This window comes from Amphiura filiformis, chromosome 6 (genome assembly GCF_039555335.1).
Source record: "Amphiura filiformis chromosome 6, Afil_fr2py, whole genome shotgun sequence".
In the NCBI taxonomy this organism is placed as follows: domain Eukaryota; kingdom Metazoa; phylum Echinodermata; class Ophiuroidea; order Amphilepidida; family Amphiuridae; genus Amphiura; species Amphiura filiformis.
The window spans coordinates 75,367,864-75,393,861 of NC_092633.1; the positions used below are offsets into that span (position 1 = coordinate 75,367,864).

The 25,998-nt window shown below is 40.0% G+C and overlaps 1 protein-coding gene across 1 annotated transcript; it reads left to right on the forward strand.

The window, feature by feature from the left end:
* Positions 1-24,201, forward strand: LOC140156038 (ribonuclease H2 subunit B-like). Its single transcript, XM_072179145.1, has 10 exons — positions 1-218; positions 5,002-5,073; positions 5,703-5,810; positions 6,665-6,741; positions 7,375-7,489; positions 8,456-8,626; positions 17,572-17,653; positions 18,351-18,420; positions 21,253-21,339; positions 22,769-24,201. The coding sequence occupies exons 1-10, from the start codon at positions 80-82 to the stop codon at positions 22,871-22,873; spliced, it is 1,026 nt and encodes a 341-aa protein (XP_072035246.1). The 5' UTR covers positions 1-79; the 3' UTR covers positions 22,874-24,201.
* The last annotated feature ends 1,797 nt before the right edge of the window (positions 24,202-25,998 follow it).

Consider the following 25,998-nt stretch of genomic DNA (forward strand, 5'->3'; position numbering starts at 1 on the left):
AGAATGAGGCTACAGCGTGTCAAAGGTGAAGTTTATTTTGACCTCGTTAAAATCCCGCGAAAGCGGCTGCACTGAAAACATGAGAACATCTCGATCGAAGAGTAAGCTTACACAAAGTCAAACAACAGAATCTTCCACAAAACGAAACGATTCAAAAATGTCTTGTAATGGGAAGAAGCAGAAAAAAGATCAGAACCAATGGGTTATTATAGCACCAGGTAAGCTGAATAAAAATGTAAATAAAGTTGTTATAATAATCATTTTAAAGTTAATGTTTATGTTATTTTTTTAAACTAAATTTAAATTTTAAGCTTAACTAAAAAGCTGGCCAGCCCTAATAGCCAAAATAACAAATTCTCGATCATGAGAGGATGTACCTTCTGAGTCAGCGTACTTTTCATAGAATAACACGATCACGCGACCTGCATATGACCAAACAGCAACGACCGTCGACCGTGTGCATGTGTGATTGGTCAATTCTCAAAAGCTGTGTTTGCGCCATAGCACCGGTCTTTGCGTGTAATGCACGCTTGACGCAAATAACTGTGCGCACTCCAAGTTGGCTCTCATGATCGAGAATTTAATATTTTGGCTATAGTAATAGGGGCTGTCAGATTTATAAACAAATCCAGCAGCCCGGGCCAGCAGCCAATGAAAGGGGCACATTTTGTAGATCTTTTTTAGGTCACATTAGGCCGTATAAAATTAATGTTTTGGTTCTCGGCCCAGAGGATTTTCATGAATTGATGAGGAGGAGGTGTTTTTTTTTTTTTTTTTTTTTTTCAATGTAAAATTAGCATTGTCAGTAGTTTTCGGTCTTCTCCAACAGTGCTCGAGGAAACGATGAGGCCCTTTTTTTTTTTTTTTAAATGTGAGATTCTGAGGGATTAACCCCCTAGAGTACCACAAAAAGACTTGGAAGTGATGCTTGTTCTCTAATAAACTTATTTATATGTATGAAGATTTCATAAATCATTCCAAAGTCTTAAAAATTGAAAAATCTATAAAAAAAAAAAAAAATCTGACAAATCCCAGAAATTGAGGCGGGAGGGGACGAGAACCAAAATATTAATTTTACACGGCCTTATAGGTATGAAAGGTGAATTCAAATTTGCCATCAAACTGCATCATTTTATAAAAAATTAAGGCCTAAAGAAAGCCAAAACTGAAAACTGTTTTGTCATAGCACTTTCCGTAGCAAAGTTACATCTTGTCAAAGATTGACTTTCATCAAAAATATTCAGCCAACATTAAAATGCATCAATTAAGGGGTACTACACCCCTGTGGTAAATTGTGACTATTTTTGCATTTTCTCAAAAAAATAATAACACACTGGTAACAAAAGTGATGTATATTATTGGGGCAAGGAATCCAATTAATACACTGAAATTTCAGTGACTCAAGACAAGCGGTTCAGTATATATGATAGGAAATGAGGTACATTCTAGCGGTACCTCTTTTCTTACCATAAATAACGAACCGCTTGTCTTGAGTCACTGAAATTTCAGTGAAGTAATTGGATTCCTTGCCCCTATAAGATACATAACTTTTGTTACCACTGTGTTTAAAATTAGTTTTTGAGAAAAATGGAAAAATAGACATAAATTTATCGAGGGGTGTAGTACCCCCTTAAAAAACAAAACAGCACATAGTCTCATGATAGTGCAGCTTTTCTATGTGGTACGGGGGGGGGGCAAGATTGACTGAATTGAATAATGTCGTCCACCATCATCTGGGTTTGCATCTCATACCTATAAATTATTGAATTTTGATTTTGGTTTACAAAATAGGGTACCGTATCCTACACATTTTTAGGGTTAGGATTTTGGAATTTAGGGCTAGAAATATGTTTTGAGGTCAGAATTTGAAATTACGGTTTACAGTTCCAGAAGAGGGATTTAGGTTTTAGCTCCCTTACAAGACAGCAACTTTGAGGGGGCTTCATCAAGATCCAATGTGAAGTCAGAATCAAAGGTGTTCAGTACCATATCGGTACCTGTACTCTAACTTTTTGGCCACTAGCCAGTCGGGCAGGTACATGTATATAACTCATAAAAGTTAATACCAGCCACAGGCAGAAATGTTGCCAGCCCGACATCCCGGGCCCAACATTTGCCCGAGTCAGTCCAGAGTACTATTAAGAAGTGCAATTTACACAAAAAAAATAATGTACGGTACCCGGTAATCTGACATATCCACAGAGCTAGCTCGGGTGCCAGCTCAATGTTGCAATATTATCAGTTTATCATCCTCAATTTCTGAAGTACATCCCTGCAGAAGCATGGAAGATAGGAGAAAAATGCTAAAGTCCATAAAGACTGAACTCACTGAAGGTGTTATCAGCCGGACACAACAGTTACCTTTTTTGGGACCTTCCAACTGGCACTTTATGCCTACATGCAGGGTTTTCTTTAACCCTAACACTGGACCCTGCTTTTTGGGATCGGAAGTCAAAGAAGATCCGAAAAAGTCAAGGAGAAGAAGAATTTTGACTTGGCACTTTTGAGATTGAACCTTTGACCCCTCGCATGCCAAGCACACGATCACGGACCGGTAGCTACGGGTTATTGCTGCCCGGCCAGCAATTCCGTGCGCATATAACACTTAGGGTGATTGCGTCATCGCAGACCCTGGGATTCATACATGCGCAGATTTTTTCATCGTAAGATTTTGTAAGATTTTTGGGTGTTAGGGTTAAGCATTTTGCTGAAGGGGTATTTTCAAATTTTTTTGACACTTTCAATTGCAAATTTTTCCTCTGAAGGAGTCAAAACATTGCCCAAGGGATATTTTTATAATATTATTTTTGAAGACATTTTTAACAATATGTGTGTTTTTGGAGCCATAGGCATATATCCGGATTGGGGTGGTGGGGGGCATATGAATTTGTCCTGTTCACTCAAGCTTCATTATCTGCGCGACTTGTTTTCTGGTCAGAAAAGGCTTGAAAACCCTTGAAAAATGGCCGATTTTGCACGGTTTTGTTCTTTTGAATGGAAAGGTCTTTTTTCATGGACGAAAAGGGTTTGTTGAAGCTTAGTTTGTTACCGATCTTGTAGTATAAAATTTATATTTATATTTTGTAAAAATCCGCCGTCACTTAATTTTTTCTGTTCCCAAGTTTCGTCAAATTTCCTGTGGCATGATCGTTTTTAGTCCATAGCGACCGGCTTCCTCAGTTCCTCTGCATATAAATACTCCCGGAGTGTATCATTTATTTTGGACGAAAGCGCCATCGTTTTACTGGCAATCTTAGCCAAATGCTGATATAAAATTCTTTCCAATTGGTTAAAATAAAACACCGTCTATCGTAACAACCAATACGAAGCGGCGTAATATCAGCAATTTCCATAGCGTTTGCATGGGTGACAAACTTGGCCACGGGACTCGACTTCCTCCGATCAAAATAACCTTGCTAATGTAGATATATACACAATATTATATGTACAGAAAGCTGAAAATGTGTTTGTTTTCACTGTTGTTTTTAAATGTCATAAAAATAAATTATTGGGAGGCTATGACGAAAGAACAAAAATATGTTCCACAGTTTCTAACTGTTTCATGATCCAGTAACGCTGTGTAAAAGTGGAATTTCGATCGAACAATAGAAATGTTGTTTACATTGCTTTGTGTGTATTGAACAGTAGATGGTGGTCAGAAAAAATTGATAAATGTCCAGTGAATTTACTATACAATTTCACTGAACAAAATTGCCTTGGAGAAATTCATATGGGGGGGGGGGGGAATATCCCCCAATATTTTGCCATGGGGATGGTCCATACAATCATCCCCCAATGTTGACACCTGTATGTGGGTTTCTGACCAAATTAACCTCATATTTAGCCATTTTAGCCCCAAAAGTGCACATTTTTGCGCGCTTCTCGCGAATTTATTCCACTTTTGCACCATATTTCAACAGTTAAGCTTCAAAATGGCAAAATTTGTTGTACCATAAACTTATTCTTTCTCCAAAAGGTGCTGGATTCACTATACTTCAAGACACCCCTCCCCCGAGTCAAAAAGAAATCTATGCCACTGTTTGGAGCAGTGGCGGATCTACATGTAGAGCAGTCAGAAGGGGGTGGGGGCAATTTTAGAAGAAAATAATAATATTTAAAGATGCCCCCTGAGAAGTAAGAAACTTTTGCAAAATGAAGACCTAATTGAAGCAATTTGGTGGATCATTTTGGCAATATTAATGTGTAAAATTTTAGTTTAAAAAGCCGAACATTTGTGAAATGAGCAGTCCATGGAGTCTTTCGTGGACGGCAAATTTTCCCTATTATGGTAGGCCTATAAATTGTGTTAAACATAAATTGGCAAATGTCGAAAGCAGAAGTGAAAGTGGCCATTTGTTTATCAACTACGCAGGGTGATGTTCCCCCCTTAGAACTTGGAAAAATTTTGCAAAATGAAGACCTAATTGAAGCGATTTGGTGGACCATTTTGGCACTATTACTTTGTAAAATTTAAATTTGAACGGTTGAAAAGCTGAAAATTGTGAAATGCCGGTCCATAAAGCCTTTCGTTGTCCTACATATCGGGAGTATAGGTCCTAAATGCCAAAAGCCGAGAATAAATACACAATATCAGGTGTTTCTCTATTCAATTCTTGCAATATCCGAACGCGTACGTTTTCAAGATTTTGTATGCATTGGACTTTGGAACTAGGGATTTGAAGGAGTCAGAAAAGTGCCTGAACGCATAAATACGTGTGTTTTGTGCATTAAAGAAAACCCTGCCTACATGTACTGAGCAGCAGGGGTAGCGCTAGAGCGAAGTGCTTTAGAGTCACTACAATAATCACATATAATCATCAAGACCAGAACACCTTGTTTACCTTGTAAACCAATTTACCTTGTACATTTCATGTAGATAGGAAACTATAGTTATAAAATCATCTTTCCAAATCACATTGTATCAACTTATATGTTTTAGAAAGATGATTTTATATCTAGATACATGACATATTATTTTTTTTCCTTTCAAATCTGTTTCAGATAAAGCAATTCAAGTGGATGATAATGATACAGAGGATCCTGTATTTGTCCAATTACTGCATCCAAAAACAGGCAAGTATAAGCTGTTGTTAAAGTAATTGGCTTCAGTAGAATGATAACTGAGGTCCACTGATTTTTCCATAGCCTGCGGCAATTCTCTAGGTTCAGGGTTCGCAGGTTTTTGCCACAGGTGGAAAAAAACGTGGTTTTAACTGCTTGTCAAAAACAGTTTTTGCCTGCAAAAACTATAAAAGTGATTTATAGCTCAGTTTTTCATCTCAAATGCAAATTATTAAGATACCAAAATAATTTCCTGAGTGTAACAAGGCCAGGTTTTTGAAAATAAGTAGGGCCTACCGGTAACATATTAAGAAATTAAAGGCATGCGATTTCTTTGGTCAAGTGCATTTAACGGAAATGTGACATATATCAAATTCAAAACTTTTTCAGTTTAAGGACTTGATGAGACAAAAAAGTATGTTGAATGATTAATTAAAAGTTGTTGGTTAGTATTTATTAGCTTTTTGTGTTACTTTTTAATGTTTGAGTGACTTTATGTGAGTTTTTGCCAGTTTAAACCGGGCAAAGACAGGTTTTTGCCAGTTTTTGCCACTTTGCTGGCAAAAACTTAACCCTGTCTGGGTTTTCTTAGTTCTTTTGAATAATGACATTTCTTGTTATTTCTTGTTTACTCTCCACAGATCTGGGAGCAATGTTTATGTTAAATAGTGACGGGACACTTATTTATGAAGTAACAGCATTTAAAGAAAATTTCAGGTCATGGTTTATTAATCAAACAGTACAACAAGGTGAGTAGCGTAGTAGCCAGAGGTGGGGCATGGAGTAGGATGGAATCAAGGCAAATTTCAAGGGGGAAAACTTTGACAGGGATGGGGGGAGACTGCCCACTTGGCTATGCCACTAGGTGAGTATTTAAAGTTTACCTGATGCCAATTGCAAGTAACATATCAAGCGGTGACAATTGTCATATTTCTTCTTGCTCATGTTACATGCTAGCATATACTGAAATACTCTGGAATTTGTGTACATGAATGTGAAAGTAGGTAATGGTACCAACGGACGAGGTACAAAACACACCAAGGATCAAAGGATGATACAAGAGGATACCGAGAATATATAAAAAAAAGAAAGATTCAAGCCAGGTATACCAACTTGGTGTTAGGAACAACGACAAGATAAAAACTAATGCAGTATGTAAACCAGAATGGTGTACACTGTTACTGTACTAGAAGAAATCCAAAACCACAGGAATATTAGACAAAGTAAAGATTCTAGTACAGTAACAGTGTACACCATCATGGTTTTTATCTTGTCTTTGTTCCTCACACCAAGTTGGTATACCTGGCTTGAATCTTTCTACATGAATGTGACAAAATAAATGTTGTTTTTTTAACAAATGACCATATGGCCATATCTGTAATTTAGATTGTTTTTCTTTTATTTTTCAAGTTGTTTGAAATTAGCTCAGTTTGCATTCTTGAATGTTTGATATTTAACAAAATTAAGATTTTATATTACTACTACATGTATGTTAGAAAATTATGAATGCACCCTTGTCATTCACCAGGCATTTTGAATAAAACAAGTTGTATGTGCCTTCTGTATTCCATGTAACCATCTAGCTTTCTTTTCATTTGTACAGATGGTTCAATCAAGATGGTGACTCCAGTGGACCCACTCTTTCTTGTTTTACCATACTTAAGGAAATCAGACAAACAGGTAAGAGTTTAGGCCACGAGAATCAAAGTTTTAGATAAATTTGCATCCATACATTTTTCAAATGGCATGAGGCTTTTTTTTTTCATTATTTATTATTTATGTTTAGTATTTGTAATCACTAACCGCCTCAGTCAAAGAAATCAAGAGAAATGGAAAACTGCACTCAATCTTGCAGCAGCAATTGAAACAATAGACTATGTGCTGTACATATTGTGTGATTAACACACACTTTTGTGAATTTGTGTGGCATCAGTTGGGACATTATTGATGTGTACATTTAACAAAAACTTAATAATTCTTGCATATTACAAACCAGAGTCTTAGCCAGAAATCAGAAACCACCCGTCCAATTCTATACCAAAATTTGACTCTCAAATATAAAACAACTTGTCTATACCCATGGAAGGATCACTGGGTTCAAATATGTCCTGATTTGGCCTTTACATATCACTTTGAATTAGTCCCAAGTTCATATACCCTTAAAATCATCTGTTTTAGAGCTATCACATCTGTAAAATCCATTAAATCTACCCGTCTAAAATATTGGTTAGCGCGTCTTAAAGACAGGCAGACGTATGGCTGGCTAAGACCTTGTTACAAACTGATCACAGTATTATGTTTTTACCTTTTCAGATGAACAAATTCATGACATTAGACCAGATAGTAATCGATGATAATTACCCACAATGCCATAGGCTTGTAAATTGTAGTGGCCTTTCAAATCTGGAACACTGTTGTGATGTCAAAGGTAATTTGTATAGTACAAATTGAATATTTGTTTATTTTGTTATGCGGATGTCATTTAAAGCAGATGCTATCAGTAAATGGTGAATGACACCATGTGGTATACAGGCCTTGCCGTTTGAGGCGAGTGATCGCTCTCGCTCGCCACGGCTTGCCCAAACTCAATTTCTAGTGAGTGGTTTTCTACTCGCCATAAATACTAAATACCGCTCGCTGTGAATCACCAAAAATTGATTCCAATTAAGGCATACATTCAAGTTTTAGCACTTTTAATGTATTCGATTTATCGTAATAAATTAGCCTTAATCACTGAAAACCAAAGAGAAGGTGTCAACAGTGCGTAAGTGTTTTATATGTGATGCGATCAAGCAAAATCAGTCGGAACTCGGAAATATTGATTTTGAGATATAGCCAAACAAAGGCAATATTTCCTTTTGTTACCTATTGTTTTGGAAGCGCTTTAATTGCTCATATCTTTGGAACTGGTTGTTCAATTTCAGTGGGGGTTTCTGCAAAATCCAGCTTCGTAAATCCTTTTTACTATCCTATAAGAAACTGAAAATTTATTATTGCCGAGTTCCGACTGATTTTGCTTGATCGCATCACATATTAATACAAATGACTTAGAGAGTAATTCTACCACTAGTGTATGATTTGACCACTCGCCTAGCATCGTGCTAGCTAGTGATTGAACACTCGTCTTTAAAATCTAGACGGCAAGGCCTGGGTATGGATACATTGTAGATGTACACCTCAAAATATTACAATGCTTTCAATATAAGATTTTTGCTCCACCACCACAAGTGTGTAAAATTCCATGATTGAATATCTTGGTAAAATACCTGAACATTGTTGGTGTATACTCATTATTTTCCTATTAAATACTTGGCATACACCACACTCCTTACATTTTCAAATGTCCATTATGGTGTGAAAAGTATTAAGTCATTATTCTGTTTATCTCACACAGGAGATGATGATTTGAAAGTATATCGATACAACAACAAGAAAACATTGTCATGGTTACAAACCAAAGTTGAGCGGACAGCCACCACCCTAGAAGAAAACAGTATTCATTGTGCAGCCGGGTCTCAGTCAGCAACATTTGTTAGAAGTAGCAAAGGAAAAGAAACATCAAGAGGTAATGTTAAGAAATGAAGTGAAAGCTGACACCAAGATGGTCTGTCAGGTTTTGAAAATTCACATAGCAGTTGAGAAGTAGTAGCATTGAACATATCGAGGGAATGATCTGCACTGGAGATCAGCAAGGCATTGCTTTGACCTGTATTTTGTCTTAGTGAGCGTATTGCACTGCAAATGAAAGTGTGATATTTTACATAATTTCATGACATGCATAATTAATATGCTACAGTTGTTTTAAATGTCACAAACCCTGTTATTGCTTTTGTCTGCTTACAACTTGCACCACTTAGATGCAAATCCACAATAGATTTTCTAGCAGGACTTGATTTCCCAGGTATTACTCTCAGGCTTAGCCATTCTCAAGAGCTTGATTTTGCTGAAAACGTCATCATATTTAGGACTTATGGTTCCAGAAATATGCCTATTTTAGTGTTGCTCAGAACAAAGGAAGTTGAATACTATTATTGGCTATGTCTCAAAATCAATATTCCCGACATCCGACTCATTTTGCTTGATCACATCACATAATCGTCGGCTGTATTCCATAGTGGCGTAAAGTGATTTTTGGTCATTTTTTTGAAAATTGGCACATATGTTTTTAATGATGTTCTCTTTTATTTTTTCTAAGTCTCATCAGTCATAATTAGCTAATTAATCAATTAAATGTGGCGTATAGTTACAAAGTGACATTTTTTTTGTATTCCATAGTGGCGTATCGACCATACGCCACTTTTTATACACATTTTATAATTATGAAATATCGGCAAAAATGAAAAAATTGTATGTCATAGTGGCGTACGCAGCGTGTCGAACCTATCGCCACTATGGAATACTGAACGACGAAAAATAACGCATATAGGGATTGCACAGTGAGCGAGGTGGCGTCACGGTTAACGTCACGGTTAGGGTATTGCGTTTTGTTTGTTTTCCATAGTGACGTATAGTTTTATTTTCAGTTTGCCAGCAATAGTATGTACACCAGGCACAAAAAGAAACTCGTCAGTTATATTCATCATTGCTGTTCAATAACTTGATCAATTTGGATTATTCTGAAATATACATTTTGTTAATTAGACTTTGCTTTCTCATTTGACACCCTGTTCGTGAAAAACGAACAAGAATTGACCAAGATATGCGCCTCCAAAGCCTCAAACCCCAAAAAGAAAAGTTGCATTTTCAACGGTTTTCAATGGGAACGCATCGTTGTATTGCACACAACCACCACGGACCAATCAATAAAGCACACAGTGTAACAGGCACAATTGAATTGTTAATACTTATACATAGAACTACCCACCTTCAATGTTGATACAAATACAAATTGCATTAATCTACCGATTATGCGAAACACAAAAACCCTCTCACACAGAGATTTTCCTGACCTGTCCCTAAGACCGACCTATCGGCGCCCTTTGAGTTAGCGCATGCGTCTAAGCGATCCCTGTTCAAAATTTTTGTCACCGCCCAAGAAAGGCGTGTTGCTTATGAGCTCGGACGGTCGTGCTTGTTGGTGAACGATTTTGTGTACTAAAACAGCCGTGTATTGCAATCGGAAGGATAGCAGTTATAGCGGAGAGTGTTAAGTATCATGGGGAACTTTTAAACTCATTAAACTATCGGGATGTGTCCTTTAGTCGAATTTTTCGATTCCCGCGATCGCCCAAAACATGGCGGTCGCTAATCTTAGGATCGCCCTTTGTTACCGTGTGATTGCCTAGCTTTTAGGAAGGCATTGCTAGAGCGTCCGCTGTATAGTTTAATCACACAATTTATTCTATATATGATATCCGTAACTTGTTATACTCATATAGCGTTTTCCTGTTGTTCTTGGCAGTTGTTAGAATTAGACTAGTGACAACATACCAGAGGCGATACAGTAGGTGAAAGTTGTGTGATGGTGGATTGCTACTATCAGTGAAGCTATATCGAAGTCGAGTGACGGGTTTTTATAGTCATTTTTATAGAGATATATTCTATATAATCTCTATTTTGTGCCGTTCTCTGTGTAGATTGAATAAAATTTAATCGAAATCTAATTACCATAATAAAGATTATACCATCTTGCTAGTACTTTGAAGTGACCTGTATCCTCTATATATTATATAATATGTCTTCCCGTCGATGTGCTAAGTGCCCATCACCGGTTCCTGGCTGGGACCCTCATTTACTTTGTTATGTTCATCGTGAGTGTTAGCGTTCCGCCAGATGTACCATATGTATAGGGATTTCAGAGGAGCAGTTTGACGCTTTGGAGCGAGGTCAGCAAATTAGACCATCCAAGCAGAGACCTTCAAAAGGTGGTAAGTCGGGTAAGTTAGTTGAGAAAGCAGCAGCGTGATAGCAAAGGAGGCCGCTACCGCTTAAGTTAGGCGGCAAGGGGCTACCGATGCTAGGGCTCCTGCCCTTTTCTCTGGTTCAGGTTCCCCGGGAATCCTGAATTGGGGTCTAAAGGCTCGAGACACGAGTAGGGGTGCGACTGTAGTGCCACAGAAAATGTCAGAGTTGGGACCAGCAGTTAGTACAGGTGCGCAAGTGCCGGGGAACACAGCTGGTCTCGATACAATGAACCCAGTTATTAGTACAGGGGGAAACCCCAGGAAAGTGCAGGGTTCCAAAGATCTACCCATTAGTACAGGGGTGAATAACCCCGGAAAATAGGAGGATCTGATACTGGTTCTCTCGCTAGTAAACAGTATGTTCTGTTGAACACGGGGGGCCAGGATCTAGTGTTACTACCAGTAAGGGAGCGATCCCGAAAGTGACAAGGGACCCACTAGGCTTAGTTCGGAGTACAGGGGAAACCTCTCGAAGAAAGCGGAGCCAGTGGTAGACCCAATTTCTAGTAACGGGGTCCCCCGTGAGCGAGACTAGATCAGTAATGAAAGGATCGGTAGATGCGGAAGGTGCTACCCTCGAGCCTATCATTGGCACCCCGTTACATGCAACCCGGGATATCCAGGGTAGCGTGGACATGGGCGGAGCCCCCTGATAAGTTATTATCATCAGGTATTGATCCGACTGCTCAAGTTACTCATGAGCGGTCTCAAGAGGATGTTCATCCTTTTGATAGTCGATCACCTAGGGTCATGCTTGATGGGTCGAATTATTCAATGATGAATAACTCCCCAAGTACACTACATCAAGTGTTCAATCAAGCAGCGCTGACCTCGGATTCTCCCAATACGGTCGATAATCCTCGAGGTTATACTAGTGTTTATCAATCAACTAGTCAGCAGGGACCCAGCGGTCATTCAACTTTCCCAAGGTCGAGAGTTGCCAACCGCTGGCTAACCGCGCCCAATCCCAACTTGTATACTACTGTACCACAGACCGGACAGTGGCAACAAGCATGGGGGTGCCAGGAGTTGGTATACCCGTTAATCAGGGAATTTCCCCAATGCTGGGCCGTGGATGAATCCGGCAGCAATGTGGGGATGTGTTCCTCCTTGGTTTAACCCGCAGAGGTTCGGACTTGGACAGACTCAAGTTCAGAATACTCGGGGTTGCCGGGTAGGGGCGTAGAGCACCTAGGTCGGTACCAGTGCGACAGCAGCCGAGTAGGCGGTCGACACGTAACGGTAACTAAGCGAGCCTCGTTCCCAGTGACACCTAATGCATCGCAAGGTGCCGGCGTGTCCTCCCCTTCCGTTGGCGTTATGTCGGGTCTCCTATCAGGTTACACTGAGGGATCGACCATGACAAACACTTCTGAAACACAGGAGTATGAATCACAGATCGGTGTTGGGTCGGATTCAGATACCAGTGAGGGTGAGGAAGACTCTGGCGAGGAGGATCGTCACATGAGATGGCGTCATTTCCTCCGGCCCGTACTGAGGGGGCAAGTGAGTCAACGTCTAGTGGGGTAGATTCTATACCACCCGGTTTTCGAAGGAGACCCGGACACGTTACGTCGTCTAGCTCGTAACTTAGACTTGACGTATGGTCCTGAGGTAACCGAGGAGACACCAAGCGTCCTTCTAGGAGGCTTGGGGGGAGGTAGTGGACTACACACATTATCTGGTGTCACTCTTCCTGCCGAAATACTTGGCTATTGGCAGGCTCTTGATAAGAAAGGAGATCATCGTGGATCCTTGTCTTATAGAGGGCGACCCTACGGGAAAAGCGTTCCGTGTGTCTGAGAAGGACTATAACGGAATGTTCCGGTGCCCAGGTATAGAAGGGGCGTTGCTAAGTTCTTACCTCACCAAGTGAATAAGAACCACCCACAATCGTTCTCCCCATATTGGGAGGAACAATTAAAGTCGGTGGATAATTCTCTCAGAGTATCTACCAGACTTTCAGCCTTTTCTTCTTTGTTGACCTCGAGTGTAGGTCATCAAGTGAAGGAGCTGTGTGGGGAGGATTCCGATCTTTATCGGGATTGTGAGCTAGCGGCAAAGCTTTCCTCTACTATCATGGAGGAATCTATGCTACTGACTCGCAGAGCAGTCCTACTTAAGCGGGAGAAGCGCTTGTGCCTCGTTGAATCTCGTTTTCAACAAAGACTTGTCAGAAAAGTTGAAAGAGACTCCGGTGGCACAAGCCTCACTCTTTGGTGATGGGTTTTGTTCAGTGGTTGATACCCTCGCAACTCAACTCACCCAAGAGAGAGCTCTGCAGGAAAAGACTTCGTCTTTAACCAAGAAAGGCAAGTCTAGGAAGAGGAGGTCAAGAGGTCATGCCAAAGTCAAGGTGACCGGACAAGCCTCTTCCAATGTGACGCCACAAGCTCAAGCACCTGCCAGCGCCGCCTCTTCCGCCCCTCGGGGTAAGAAGAGAGCAGGCACAGGAGCGGCGGCAATCCTCCAAGAGCAAAATGCGCTCATGGGGAAAGTCGTCTCGTACCTGAGGGCACGGGCGGCCGCGTGTTCACCTTTACTGGTGAACCCTCCACCAGGGGTTTCCCCACAGGTGGGCGGCAGCACAGACATACGCCGGGCATGGGAAACCATCAGCCCGGGCTCATGGGTGCTTGGGGTAGTGAGCAGGGGTTATCAGTTAGAGTTTACCACAACCCCTCCGTCGCAGAACCTGCAGAGGGAGACAAGATTACCAGCCTCTCTAGTTCAGAGGCAGGTACTGCTCTCCGAAGTTTCAAATCTACTTCAGAAAAATGCCATAGTCCCAGTCTTCCCCCCCTTTCAAGGGGGTTTTGGTCGAGCTTCTTTCTGGCTCCCAAAAAAGACTGGAGACTGGCGTCCCATCCTGAATCTCAACCATTGCACAAATATATCAAACCACGAAGATTCAGGATGGAGACTCTGGCAACTGTTCTGACATGTCCAATCAAAGATTGTTGGGGATCGTCAATAGATTTCAACGATGCGTACCTTCATGTACCGGGCCACCCGAACGAACGGATATGGCTCAAGTTCAGGGTGAAAGACCAGACATACATGTTTCGATGTCTTCCATTCGGTCTTTCCACAGCTCCACGGGTCTTTACTCGTATAGTAAAGACAGTGGCGGCTTATCTCAGACGAAAGGGCGTCAATCTGTGCGTTTACCTCGACGACTGGCTGATATACAGTCGGTCGCGGGTAGAGGCTCTGCACCATATAAAAATGGTTCAAGAGACCGTGGCGAGTTTGGGTTTTGTGATAAATGTGAGGAAATCAAACTTCGTCCCGACCCAGATCCCCCACTTTCTGGGGGCCCGTCTGCACTTATCGGAGGGCCTGGCCAGGCCCTCTCCGGAGAGAATTATGAACATAATACAATGCGTCAAGATTCTCAGTGCAGAAAGTCACGCTCCAGCCACTGCTTGGCTAAGAGTGTTAGGACTCATGGCCAGTCTAGTAGACCTGATGACGAATTGTCGTATGCATATGAGACCAATTCAGCTGCACCTACTGGCGTTTTACAGACCCAGTTGCCACTCAGTTTACAGGATGGTTCCAATGTCGGAACTGATCCGCGACAAACTCAAGTGGTGGTCCACGACGGCCAACCTGAACATAGGGGTCAGATTTCCTGCCCCCCTCCCTCAGCTTACCATCACGACGGACGCGTCGAAGATGGGCTGGGGGTCATATTCAGGATCAGGCGGCTTCGGGCCTGTGGTCCCTAGCGGAAGCCAAGTCTCACATCAACTTGTTAGAACTCTGGGCGGTAGAAAGAAGCGATCCAGGCGTTGAAGATCAGTTGATGGGTTGCAAGTTCATAGTGCAGTCGGACAATTCGACGGTGGTAGCATACATCAACAAACAAGGAGGTACAAAATCTCCCTGTTGTGCATGCACACTCTTCGCTTGTTGAAGAAGTGTCACCATCGAGGAATGTCACTCAAGGCTATCCACATAGCCGGGTCACAAACATTCTAGCGGACGACCTCTCTCGAGGTCGAGGTGCGGGCCCGACAGAATGGGCACTGTCTCCTCAGGTGGTCCAAACCATCTTCCGAGTAATGTTTTATCCGACAGTGGATCTGTTTGCATCAGCAAGCAACCACCAACTACCAGTATATTGCTCCAGGATGCGAGATCCAAGAGCACTGGCGGTAGACGCACTACACTTGAACTGGAGAGGAATGACGGCCTACGCATTCCCTCCAATTTCGCTGCTACAGAGAGTAATACAGAAAATAGCCAGCGAAGATTGCAACATAATACTCATAGCACCCTTTTGGCCAAGGCATCTATGGTTTGGCCCATGGTGAACCTTCTCATAGGTACACCTCGGTTTCTTCCACAGTTACCAGACCTCCTGAGACAGCAGGATCTGGAGACAGTGGTGCCGACCATTCAGCTGGGTCATCTGAGGTTAACTGCATGGCCGTTATCAGGCAACGCTGCGAGGAGAGCGGCTTTTCACAAAAGCTGCTAACCTCATCGCCATACAGTAGAAAAGACTCAACACTCGGAATCTATTCTGGGCGTCTGGGTCGATACTACAAGTGGTGCGAAAAGACAAATTGCTCTCCTGCCAGAGCAACTCAGTCTCAGATAGCCGACTTCCTCACGGAAGTGTTCGACTCTGGCTTACAGGTAGCCACAGTTAGCAACTATAAATCGGCTATCGCAGCGATCCATAGGGGATTTGAGGACGGATCAACTCTATATAAGAATGACTACATCCGTCTTCTCCTCAATGGCATGTACAATTCTCGTCCCCTAAGCGTAGAATCGTTCCTGCATGGAATCTAAGCAAAGTTTTGGAGCTTCTCAAAGGAGCACCATATGAACCGATGAAATCTGCCACGTTACGAGAGATCACTCTCAAAGCGGTCTTTTTGGTAGCGCTAGCAACCGGCCGTCGTGGGTCGGAATTGCAAGCTTTATCGTTCAAAACTCTTGTTTTTTCACGCAATGGCGTCTCTATGACCTTTAAAGTAGGTTTCATAGCTAAAATGAACGCCAGAGCGTTTCAACACGGGTCCATCTTGCTTCCGAGGATTGGCACTAAGTCATCCGTGCGAGAAGATAGACTATGGTGCCCTGTGCGGACTATCGAACACTATATTTATAGGACCAGTAATATTAGGGGATCGACTGACCAACTTTTTATAACCCATGCTAAACCTAACAAGGCAGCTTGAAACAGACACTAGCACGATGGTTGGTTTGGCTCATAGTAGATGCTAAAGCGTTCGAAGGAACATGTGCCCCTGCGGCACATTCTACTAGAACAGTTTCAGGCTCGTGGGCATTTCAGAAAGGGGTCACTCTGAGCGAGATTTGCGAAACTATATCTTGGAGCACCGCCTCTCGTTTACTGATACATATCTGCGTAATGTCGGAGAGGGCGACTCCAGGGTCAAGTTCGCTAAAGCAGTCTTGACGAGGACTTCGACTAACAGACAATAAGGGTAAGATAACAATTAGCATTAATGTCTTAATCATTGATTGTCTAACCTTATTTGTTTTCAGGAATGACCAGGTCATAAGTGTATTGAATAACTTTACTTGTAGACATTCTTGAAATCCTATTGTCTTTTTAGTCTATGTTTTGCTTTTTAAGCAATTCTTGTTTTTGCTTTTCAAGCAATTTTCAGGGTTTTTGCTTTTAAGCAATCTTCTTGGTATCTTGCTTTTTAAGCAAAATGGGATTTTCCTGACCTCGCGTCTAAATAACAGACCGCACCTCTACCACCTATTAGCGGTGCTAGTCAATGTTAATGCAATTTGTATTTGTATCAACATTGAAGGTGGGTAGTTCTATGTATAAGTATGAGTAAAACAAGAGTGTTTTTTCATACTAATAATAGAAGTCTACCCACCTGAATATGTTGATCCGCCTCCTTAACCCCTTGCGGTATGTTATTTCTCTGGGCGGTGGGGAGTGAACAGGATCGTTGCGCATGCGCTCAACTCAAAGGCGCCGATAGGTCGGTCTTAGGGACAGGTCAGGAAAATCTCTGTGTGAGAGGGTTTTTGTGTTTCGCATAATCGGTAGATTAATGCAATTTGTATTTGTATCAACATATTCAGGTGGGTAGACTTCTATTATTAGTATGAAAAAACACTCTTGTTTTACTCAAATTGCAACTTTTCATATTGGGGTTTGGAGGCGCATGCATATCTTGGTCAGTTCTTGCTCAATGTTCACGAACAGGGTGTCAAGCGAGAAAGAAAAGTCCAATTAACAAAATGTATATTTCAGAATAATCCAAAATTATCAAGTTATTGAACAGCAAGGATGAATATAACTGATGAGTTTCTTTTTGTGCCTGGTGTATTTATTTCTTTTGAAAAATATATAACAATAAAATCTATTTAGTTTACTACAGAAATTTCACATCATTTACAAAATATAATGAATGTCTGATTTACACAAATTTTAAATTGGCATTTCTTCAAGACCGATTTTGTCGGAAAGTGGTGTATACGCGGCGCCGCCCTATACGCCACTATGGAATACGGACTGACGATATGTATTTCCTTACTCTTTCTAAATCTTGAATTTGAATATCCTGTTTTTGTTTTGTTATTTTTTCTATATCAGATGATTATGTGAGGTATGCAGCGGGTTTGATCAGTGACTATCTCCATCCAGATTTAAGCAAAGAACTTATCCAGTTTATGGGGTAAGACATGACTGTAATTGTAGGACCGATTACTGGAATTATTATGTTTTGATGAGTCCAAGTGTGTGAAAATATTGGATCCAAAACATAATAATGATAAAATTGGATGCTTTACGCCCAATATTTATTGGTCTCGCTATGAGTTTTATAATATTGGATTCGATTACATCTTGTCCGATATTTTAAAACTCATAGCTCGACCAATAAATATGGGCTTCATCGATCCAATTTTACATCAGTATAGGAAGTGATAAATAATACTAATAAATCGTAAAATACTACAAAAATGATGCAATAGGTATGTAGGTAACATATGACCATAACATTCTAAGCTGTTGCAATGATTGTAACATTCTTGGATGATGTTTTTAGTGCAAACACCTGTCACTTGATCAGAAAAGGTGATTGCTGATGTATTTCAAAAGTCGCTGTCCCAGCACCAAATTGCTACCAGTTGACTTCTATTCAACCCTCTAGGACATCACTAGTCATGACTAAAATGCTGGTATTGGTGTTTCACGACTAGCAATAGGGTGTATTTCTTCTGTAACTTTTCACCTTAGCCCTAAACATTATGCAACATACATGACAATACAAGATCAGTGCATTTTGATTTTTTTTGTAATATTTTATAAAAGCTTACTTACGATTTACTATTTGTGTATTCCCTTTTGTTTGTTTAATTATTTGTTTCCAGTATCAAAGAGGCTGAGAAAAAGAAAGAATCTACTCAGAATGATGAGAAATCTTCTGAACCACCTGCCAAGGTTAGTATGTTGTTTTGTGCTCAGACCTATATCATGATTGAAAATTGCATCACAATCATATTTATAATTCTCTCTAAGGATGATGAATTTTTCTGAACCTACAGACAAAGTATTGATGACTTTTCAACATAATTATATAATAATTGTTTGAAGTATAATTATTATTATTAACATTATATCACCATATACATAAGATATAATGAGGTAGAACCAAAGAGTACCAACCCACCTTGTTTTCATGTTGCTCATGCAGGGTAAATAGTGTACCTAGGGTAGAACCAAAGAGTACCAACTCCGCCTTGTTTTCATGTTGCTCATGCAGGGTAAATAGTGTACCTAGGGTAGAACCAAAGAGTACCAACTCCTCCATGTTTGCATGTCCCTCACGGAGGGCGAAATACTGTACCACCGGATAATTTAAATATATGCCTGTCAAACTTAAGATTCAAAATGTGGTGTTGTTTGCATTCTACATATAACATGTTGTGCCAAAAATGTGCACTGAGTGTGTGTAAACCTGTGCAACAAAGGTTCACTATTTGCCCTCCATGAGCGACAGGCAATTTTGAGTTGATACTCATTGAGTATAATCTCTTTGTAAAGATCTCAATGCCCAGGAATATGCTCGTAAGATATTCTTGAAGTTACCTGAAATAGGCACTGGAGAACACAATGCCCAGGAATATGCTCGTAAAATATGCTTAAAGTTACCTGAAGTAGGCTCTGGAGCCTCACAATGCCCATGATTATAAGATATGCTTGAAGTCACTTGAGGTAGGCACTGGAGATCAATGGCTATTGTTTTACAATGGTTATTGTTTTACAATGGTTATTGTTTTACAATGGCTGTTGTAAAACAGACATAAACATAAACCCAGCAAACACAAAACGTTTATAAAAAATATATACGAGTGGATAATCATACATAGTGGTAGATAAAATAATTAAGACTTTAACCTCAACACTGCACTATTTTTCCGCTCACCTGGAAAGTTTTCACTAATTCGACTAGCGTCTTCAGCAGAGGGTGATGCTGCGATGATATCTTGTCTACAATGCCAAGATAGCAAGTTGAACTAGTGAAAACGTTCCAGGTGAGCGAAAAAATAGTGTAGTGTTGAGGTTAAACTCTTCAATTAGTTTTAAAAATGTTTTATTTAATATAAATGATTCAAAACATTCTTACATAAAAATGATAATGTAAATTAAGAGTTGACAAAATATTTTGCACAAATGTTTTGCCAAGAATATTTTACAACTAGGCGGTTACCCGTATTTGGCGGTTCTCGGCTGTCGCGATTACCAGGCTGATGGTGACTGTACCCACCAAGTTTTATGCCCATAGGACAGTTTTTACAGTAATTTGACCTGAGATGACCCCTTGTGACCTCGAAATTACCTTCCAAAATTTGGCTCTAAATGTTGACTGTACCCACCACGTTTCATGCCCATACAACAGTTTTTAGTAATTTGACCTTGGATGACCCCAAAATGACCGTCAAAAAATTTGACTCTAAAAAGTTGACTGTACCCACCAAGTTTCATGCCCATACGACATTTTTTACTATTTTGACCTCAGATGACCCCTGGGTGACACCGGATGACCCCAAAATGACCGTCCAAAAATTTGACTCTAAAAGTTGACTGTACCCACCAAGTTTCATGCCCATACGACAGTTTTTACTAATTTGACCTCAGATGACCCCTGGATGACCTCGGCCCACTTACTGAAACAAACTTGGTTCTGTCTGAGGTCCAGATGCACCCACCCACCAAGTTTGAGGAACGTGCGACCCTAGTCTCCGAGAAAATAGGCGGAAATCAGTTGTTACTAATTTGACCTCAGATGACCCCTGGGTGACCTTGACCCACTAACCAATACAAACTTGTTCCGTCTTAGGTCAAGATACACCTACCCACCAAGTTGCATGCCTATATGACAGTTTTTACTAATTTGACCCCTAGATGACCTCTGGTGACATTGACCCACTAACCAATACTAACTTGTTATGTCCCGGGTCAAGACGCACCCACCCGTCAAGTTTGAGGATCGTGCGACCCCCAGTCTCTGAGAAAAACAGTTTTTACTAATTTGACCCCTGGATGACCTCGGGTGACCTTGACCCGCTAACCAATACAAACTGGTTCTGTCTGGGGTCAAGATGCACCCACCCACCAAGTTTGAGGAACGTGCGACCCCAAGTCTCCGAGAAAATAGGCGGACAGACAGACAGACAGACACACACACACACCCCCACCCCCCAGTCTGTGTTTGCCTCCAAACGTGGACATTGTGTTTTGCTATCTAACCGAGGATGTGTGTATGATGTTTTCATCGCCTAACCGTGGACTAAAATGGCGGATTTTTTGTGTGTATAATCTGAAACGGAATTTTAGCCATCACCCCTGCGGACGGTAGTTTTTACACGTGTGGTCCTCGGTTTCAGGCAAATAGCGTTTAAAGCATCTAGCATGCATTTGAGGTCTTTTGCAGCAGTTTGAGACCGAGGACAGTCCTCGGTTGGAAGTAGGTCCACAGTTTAGGGTGAAAAATCTTGTGTGTGTCCTCGTTTGTCGGCAAACACGTACGCAGACACACAGATAGACGATGCGTATTATTATATAGATAACATTTTGACAACATTTTTTAAATGTTGTAGCGTTTTTTCATATCAAATGTTTTCATGACCTTTTATAAGCCAACATTAAAATGTGATCTTATTTATAACACATTAAGAACATTTTTGTGTTTGCTGGGTATACATCTCTTGACAGAACATCATCTTAACCATCTCTCTTCACATAATTTATATTTGATTGATATCATTACAGAAAGCCAAAGTTGCAAAGGGTAGCAGTGGCTCAGAACCAGAGGAAGACTACAGTAAATACTTTGCAGATAAGAAAGACAAACCCAAGGTAAGAAGAAAAAACACTCAGAATTGAAGAGTTCAGATGCAATATATGCCATGTGGTTATATGACTTCGTGTATTTGTTATAAATATGCAGTTCTGATGCCTTCTGCTAGGAATGTGACGAACACCATTCAAACCTAATACCTATAGACTTATATCTTTCGCTCTTCTCCAACGTGCCTCTTTAGCTCAGTTGGTTAGAGTGTTGTGCTAGTAATACAAAGGTCACCGGTTCGTATGCGCTGGGGTTTTTTGTTTTGTTTTTTTCAACGTTTATGTGCACTGGCCTACTCTGGGGAAAGATTAAAATTTGTTCATGTGGTTGTATGACACATTTTCAGCTATTCGACCTTATAAGCCATCAAGCCCAACATATTTCAGGGTGTGATTTTCCGGATTTCGGATTTTTGGGATTAAAAAAAATCCGGATTTTCAAAAAAAAAAAAACTTCGCCTCTACCCCCACCGGGCGTTGCCCCTGGACCCCACCAGGCCCTTGAGCAGACCCCTGGTCGCAACAGGCGAGAGCTTCGCTCGCTCCGCTTCGCAATTTCATTGCCTTGGGGTTTTTTTCAAAAAGCACCAATCACACCCCTGATATTTTGTCTGCATAGTTAAGTTGTAGCAAGTTAAAACTAACCATTTGTTTAACCTGCCAAAAGTACTTGAAACATTTTTTTAATCAACCAAACCTATTTCCTTGCAATGCCCCCCCCCCCTTTATTAATGTGGTCTGCACCCCCAGCATTGAATGATGTGGGTAGAGAGGGGGCATAGCTATAGTATTTCTACTTCACCTCCAGACACATCCATCTACAGCCCATCATCTTCATTTGTTATAACACCATGCTTAATTACAAATTGTCAACTGCGTCTATGTCAACTGCACTAATATATAAACCAAGACGTACATGAATAGACCATCTGCATACACATCTTAAAAGGAATGCTGGGAATTTGTTAATGAGTCTACGCCAACATAACAGCAAGATTTATACGCTGGTGCATCCATGTCCTTGTCTCAGAACCATCCTTATTCCAATGTGAGTGTATATGCACTGAAAATTAGGGTCTCAGTTAGAAATTGAGTTTTGCCAGTCATTTGAATAAAATTCCCTGTCCTAATTTGCCTTTAAAACATTTACCAGACTTCTACAGCCACTGGGGGTTCAAAGACTTCAAATATGTATTGCTATGGCATTGTATTGCAAATCTGGTGTACTAAAAAGGTCTATAGCCTTTCACAACTCCTAAGACGTTAAAAGTGTATACCCATGGCCATGATTGTTTACACTGCAGCTTGGATAAATGTTAACAAATTACGGTGTGATAACTAATTTTTTCACAGGCTGTAGTCCATATTGTTATGAATGCAGGTACCCTCAAGTAAGTTATGTTTATAATTATATTTCTTTTTCTTTTTTTATTCGTAGGCAGCATCCAAGTTGACATCTGGCCAGAAAGCATTGAGTAAGGTGGACAAAACAGGGATGAGAAGTATAGCAAGCTTCTTTAGTAAAGGAGCAAAGAAGAAATAGGACTGAATTATATCTTGAAATCAGCTTTTGGAAGACCGAACTAAAATCTCAAAGATCTGTGCAAAATGCCAGTGCACATGCTCTAAAGGGATAGTGGACAAATGTAAAAACTTGATGCATGTTTTAGTCCTAATCACAAAACAAACAGATTAGTAACATCCATGGGGTTTGTTTGATTGAATTACAATTCCTGTAGTACTTGCAGCATTTTTACAAGTTGATGATAAACCAGCCTTTTCTAGTTTTATAACAGTGAAAATGGAATCCTTTCTTTTTTCTAAATAAAACTGTTTTTGTTTCTTCCAAAATCTGTAATCAGCAACAAGTATTCCGCATTCATATGTAAATGATGTGAAATTCAATGTGTCCACACTGTGACATTATTCAGGATGTTTTCATCAGTAGTTACAAAGTTATTACATGCAAAGATTTGAGCAGTCTCATTGACTGAAAAAGTAAGTCAAAGTTTATTTCAACAGAATGCCAATTGACCCTTGCATTTGCAATGATACTTTTGAAACTTAGATGAAAGTCCTATTATCCTATAGTCCATGATCTGCATGTTGAAAAGTTTTTATGTCACTTGAAATAATATGTTCATGCACTAAATAGTCCAAATTCTGGTATGTACATGTGTTAAGGTTTGGTTAAGATTTTTTTAATTGCTCCCACTTCCAATGACCAAGGCTCTGACCATGCAACTTCGACACAAGCGTCCGTGAGCAAATTAGGTGACCTATGTTTTAGGTCAAAGGTCATTTGAGATCATTTTCCAAAATTGATCAGAATGCTCCTTTGTCCACAGAACCCAATTGATTATGATTGGAGTGATCCTTGGGTACTAAGGAAATGTCATTTGGGGCCATTGATAAAATGTTGGTTAATATTTCTAAAATTGTTCCATTTCAAAAGTGTGAGGCCTATATCCATGCAACTTGGGACACATGAGTGGATATATATTTGACTATGCTTTAGGTCAAAGGTCAGTTGAGGTCATTTATCAAAATTATTTTAAAAGTGCTTTGTTGTGCACAGAATCCCAATGAATTTTGATGCAACTTTAGTGGAGTGATCCTTTGGTGATGGTTCCTCACAGTCATCTAGGGGTCATTTGGGGTAATTGATAAAATTGTACATGTATAAGTTTCTAAACTTGCTCCCATTTCCCAAGTTTATGGCCTCTGTCCTAATGTCCTTGTAACTGGGACACAAGTGCCCATGAGTAGTGAGGTATTGACTTTATGTCCCTCGGGTCATAGCATGCTTTTGAAATCACCTTGGGCCTATAGTACAGGAAATATGGGTCAAATTGTTTTGACAACCCATCATAAAAAATTAACAGTATGAATTATATACCAAAATGAAGCTTAGACCCTCTGGGTTCTGAATCCTGAGGGTCTAAGCTTCATTTTGGTATATAATTCATACTGTTAATATTTTATGATGGGTTACTCGCAAAATGAATCCGTTTGGCATGCCTTTTCCCCCCTACTATAATTGTAACCATGTCCCGAATATAAAGCAGTCAATATTTGTTTTATATACCAAATGAATGTATGTGGATGTTGCGATTGCGCATGTGTGTAGACACACACTGGTCAATAGTGTTTCCATGACAGGCATAGTTCATTTTGATGGCATAGCTAATTCAATGACAGCACTTTTAACCAATCAGATGAGATGTAAAAGAGATATGTTTCATATATTTCTTCTGATGTGTCTGGACCCGTTTTCTAGAAAAATAGTATTCTTCTCACAAAGCCTGCATTAAGGTTGGCTGTCCATACCCTTACATATAACTTAATGAAGGTAGTGTCTCAACTCACCCTTGTGAAGTAATTTGGTCCTATATGCTTTAGTGCATCTGTACTGCATCGAGCTCCAGGATTCAATTCCTGGCAGGGAGACTTGGTGAGGTATTGACTTGGGGAGGGGAGTATTAATCGGCAATCCGTCCTGCTATTGTTTGGATATTCATATTCTTGGTACAGACATTGAAGTGCATATTGCTGCATGCCTACATTTGAACTAATGTACAGTAGTGGTTTGAGGTGGTGTTCACATTAAGGGCTATAGAAATATGGTATATTTATATATGTATATAATACATATATAATATACCTCACCTATTGATTATTTACCTTACTTTAATGTAAAATACAAAAAAGAAGGGAAGTAAAGGAATGTAATTCCTTGTAAAATAGACAAGAAGGGAAGTAAATAAAATCATACATTTCTAACATATCAATGTCATTGCTGTTTTGTTGCATTTCAGGGGGGGTGGAAATGATAGGTACATATATATACACATATATGGGTCACATTTTCACCCTCTCGCTATGGTTGCAGAATTAAAGGGCATATCTATTGCAAAACAACTCCATTCGAAGAAAATAATTAATACAGTACAAGTTGACATTCTTTGCAATGCAATTTTTTTATGCGTATTTCTCCTGAAAAAGAAATTGTGTTGGTAAAGTTCAGCCTCGTACGGTCCTTCCCCGTTCGAAGCTAAATTAATGTTCAAGGCAGTGGGCTGAATGACGTACGTAAAATAACCTATAGGGGAGAATGGGGTAATCCTGAACATATTTTCATTTAAGCCTACTACACATTAAAACAATGTAAGATAGAATAAACCATACCAATATCAAGAGTGGGATTACCCGCCGTTCCCCTATGTTCACGATAACATAATGGCCTAGAGCGCTTTTCATGTTAGCTTGCCAATGATATGATGTTGTCCGAGCAATATATGCCCTTTAAATTAAGCTATGCTAAAAAAAAAGTGAAGTCGGGAAACATGAAAATGGGTGAAAATTTGTAACTTTGTGATTACATTAGTCATTTACATGAATTACTAATTGATTTACTAATTATTAACAAAGTCATAAATTCACCATAATCCATGTAATTTCTTATTATTTACAAATTGAATACTATAAATCATGAAAATATGTTAAAATAATGCAAATTAATGTGAAATGCTATTACTGCATTGTTTTTCTTGAATGACAAAATTATATCTTGTACGGTATGACTAATTTTAATTAGTTGAATTAGACCCTTATTTGAGTAATTAATTTTGACAGTGTATGACACGGTTTGTCCTATATCTCTGTAAC

What these genes read in the sequence shown, in the direction of transcription:
- LOC140156038 (XM_072179145.1), top strand. Translation starts at nt 80, where the DNA reads ATGAGAACATCTCGATCGAAGAGTAAGCTTACACAAAGTCAAACAACA. An exon ending in ATGGGTTATTATAGCACCAG is followed by an intron (nt 219 to 5,001) that starts GTAAGCTGAATA and finishes AATCTGTTTCAG; the next exon opens with ATAAAGCAATTCAAGTGGAT. An exon ending in AGGAAAAGAAACATCAAGAG is followed by an intron (nt 8,627 to 17,571) that starts GTAATGTTAAGA and finishes TTTCTATATCAG; the next exon opens with ATGATTATGTGAGGTATGCA.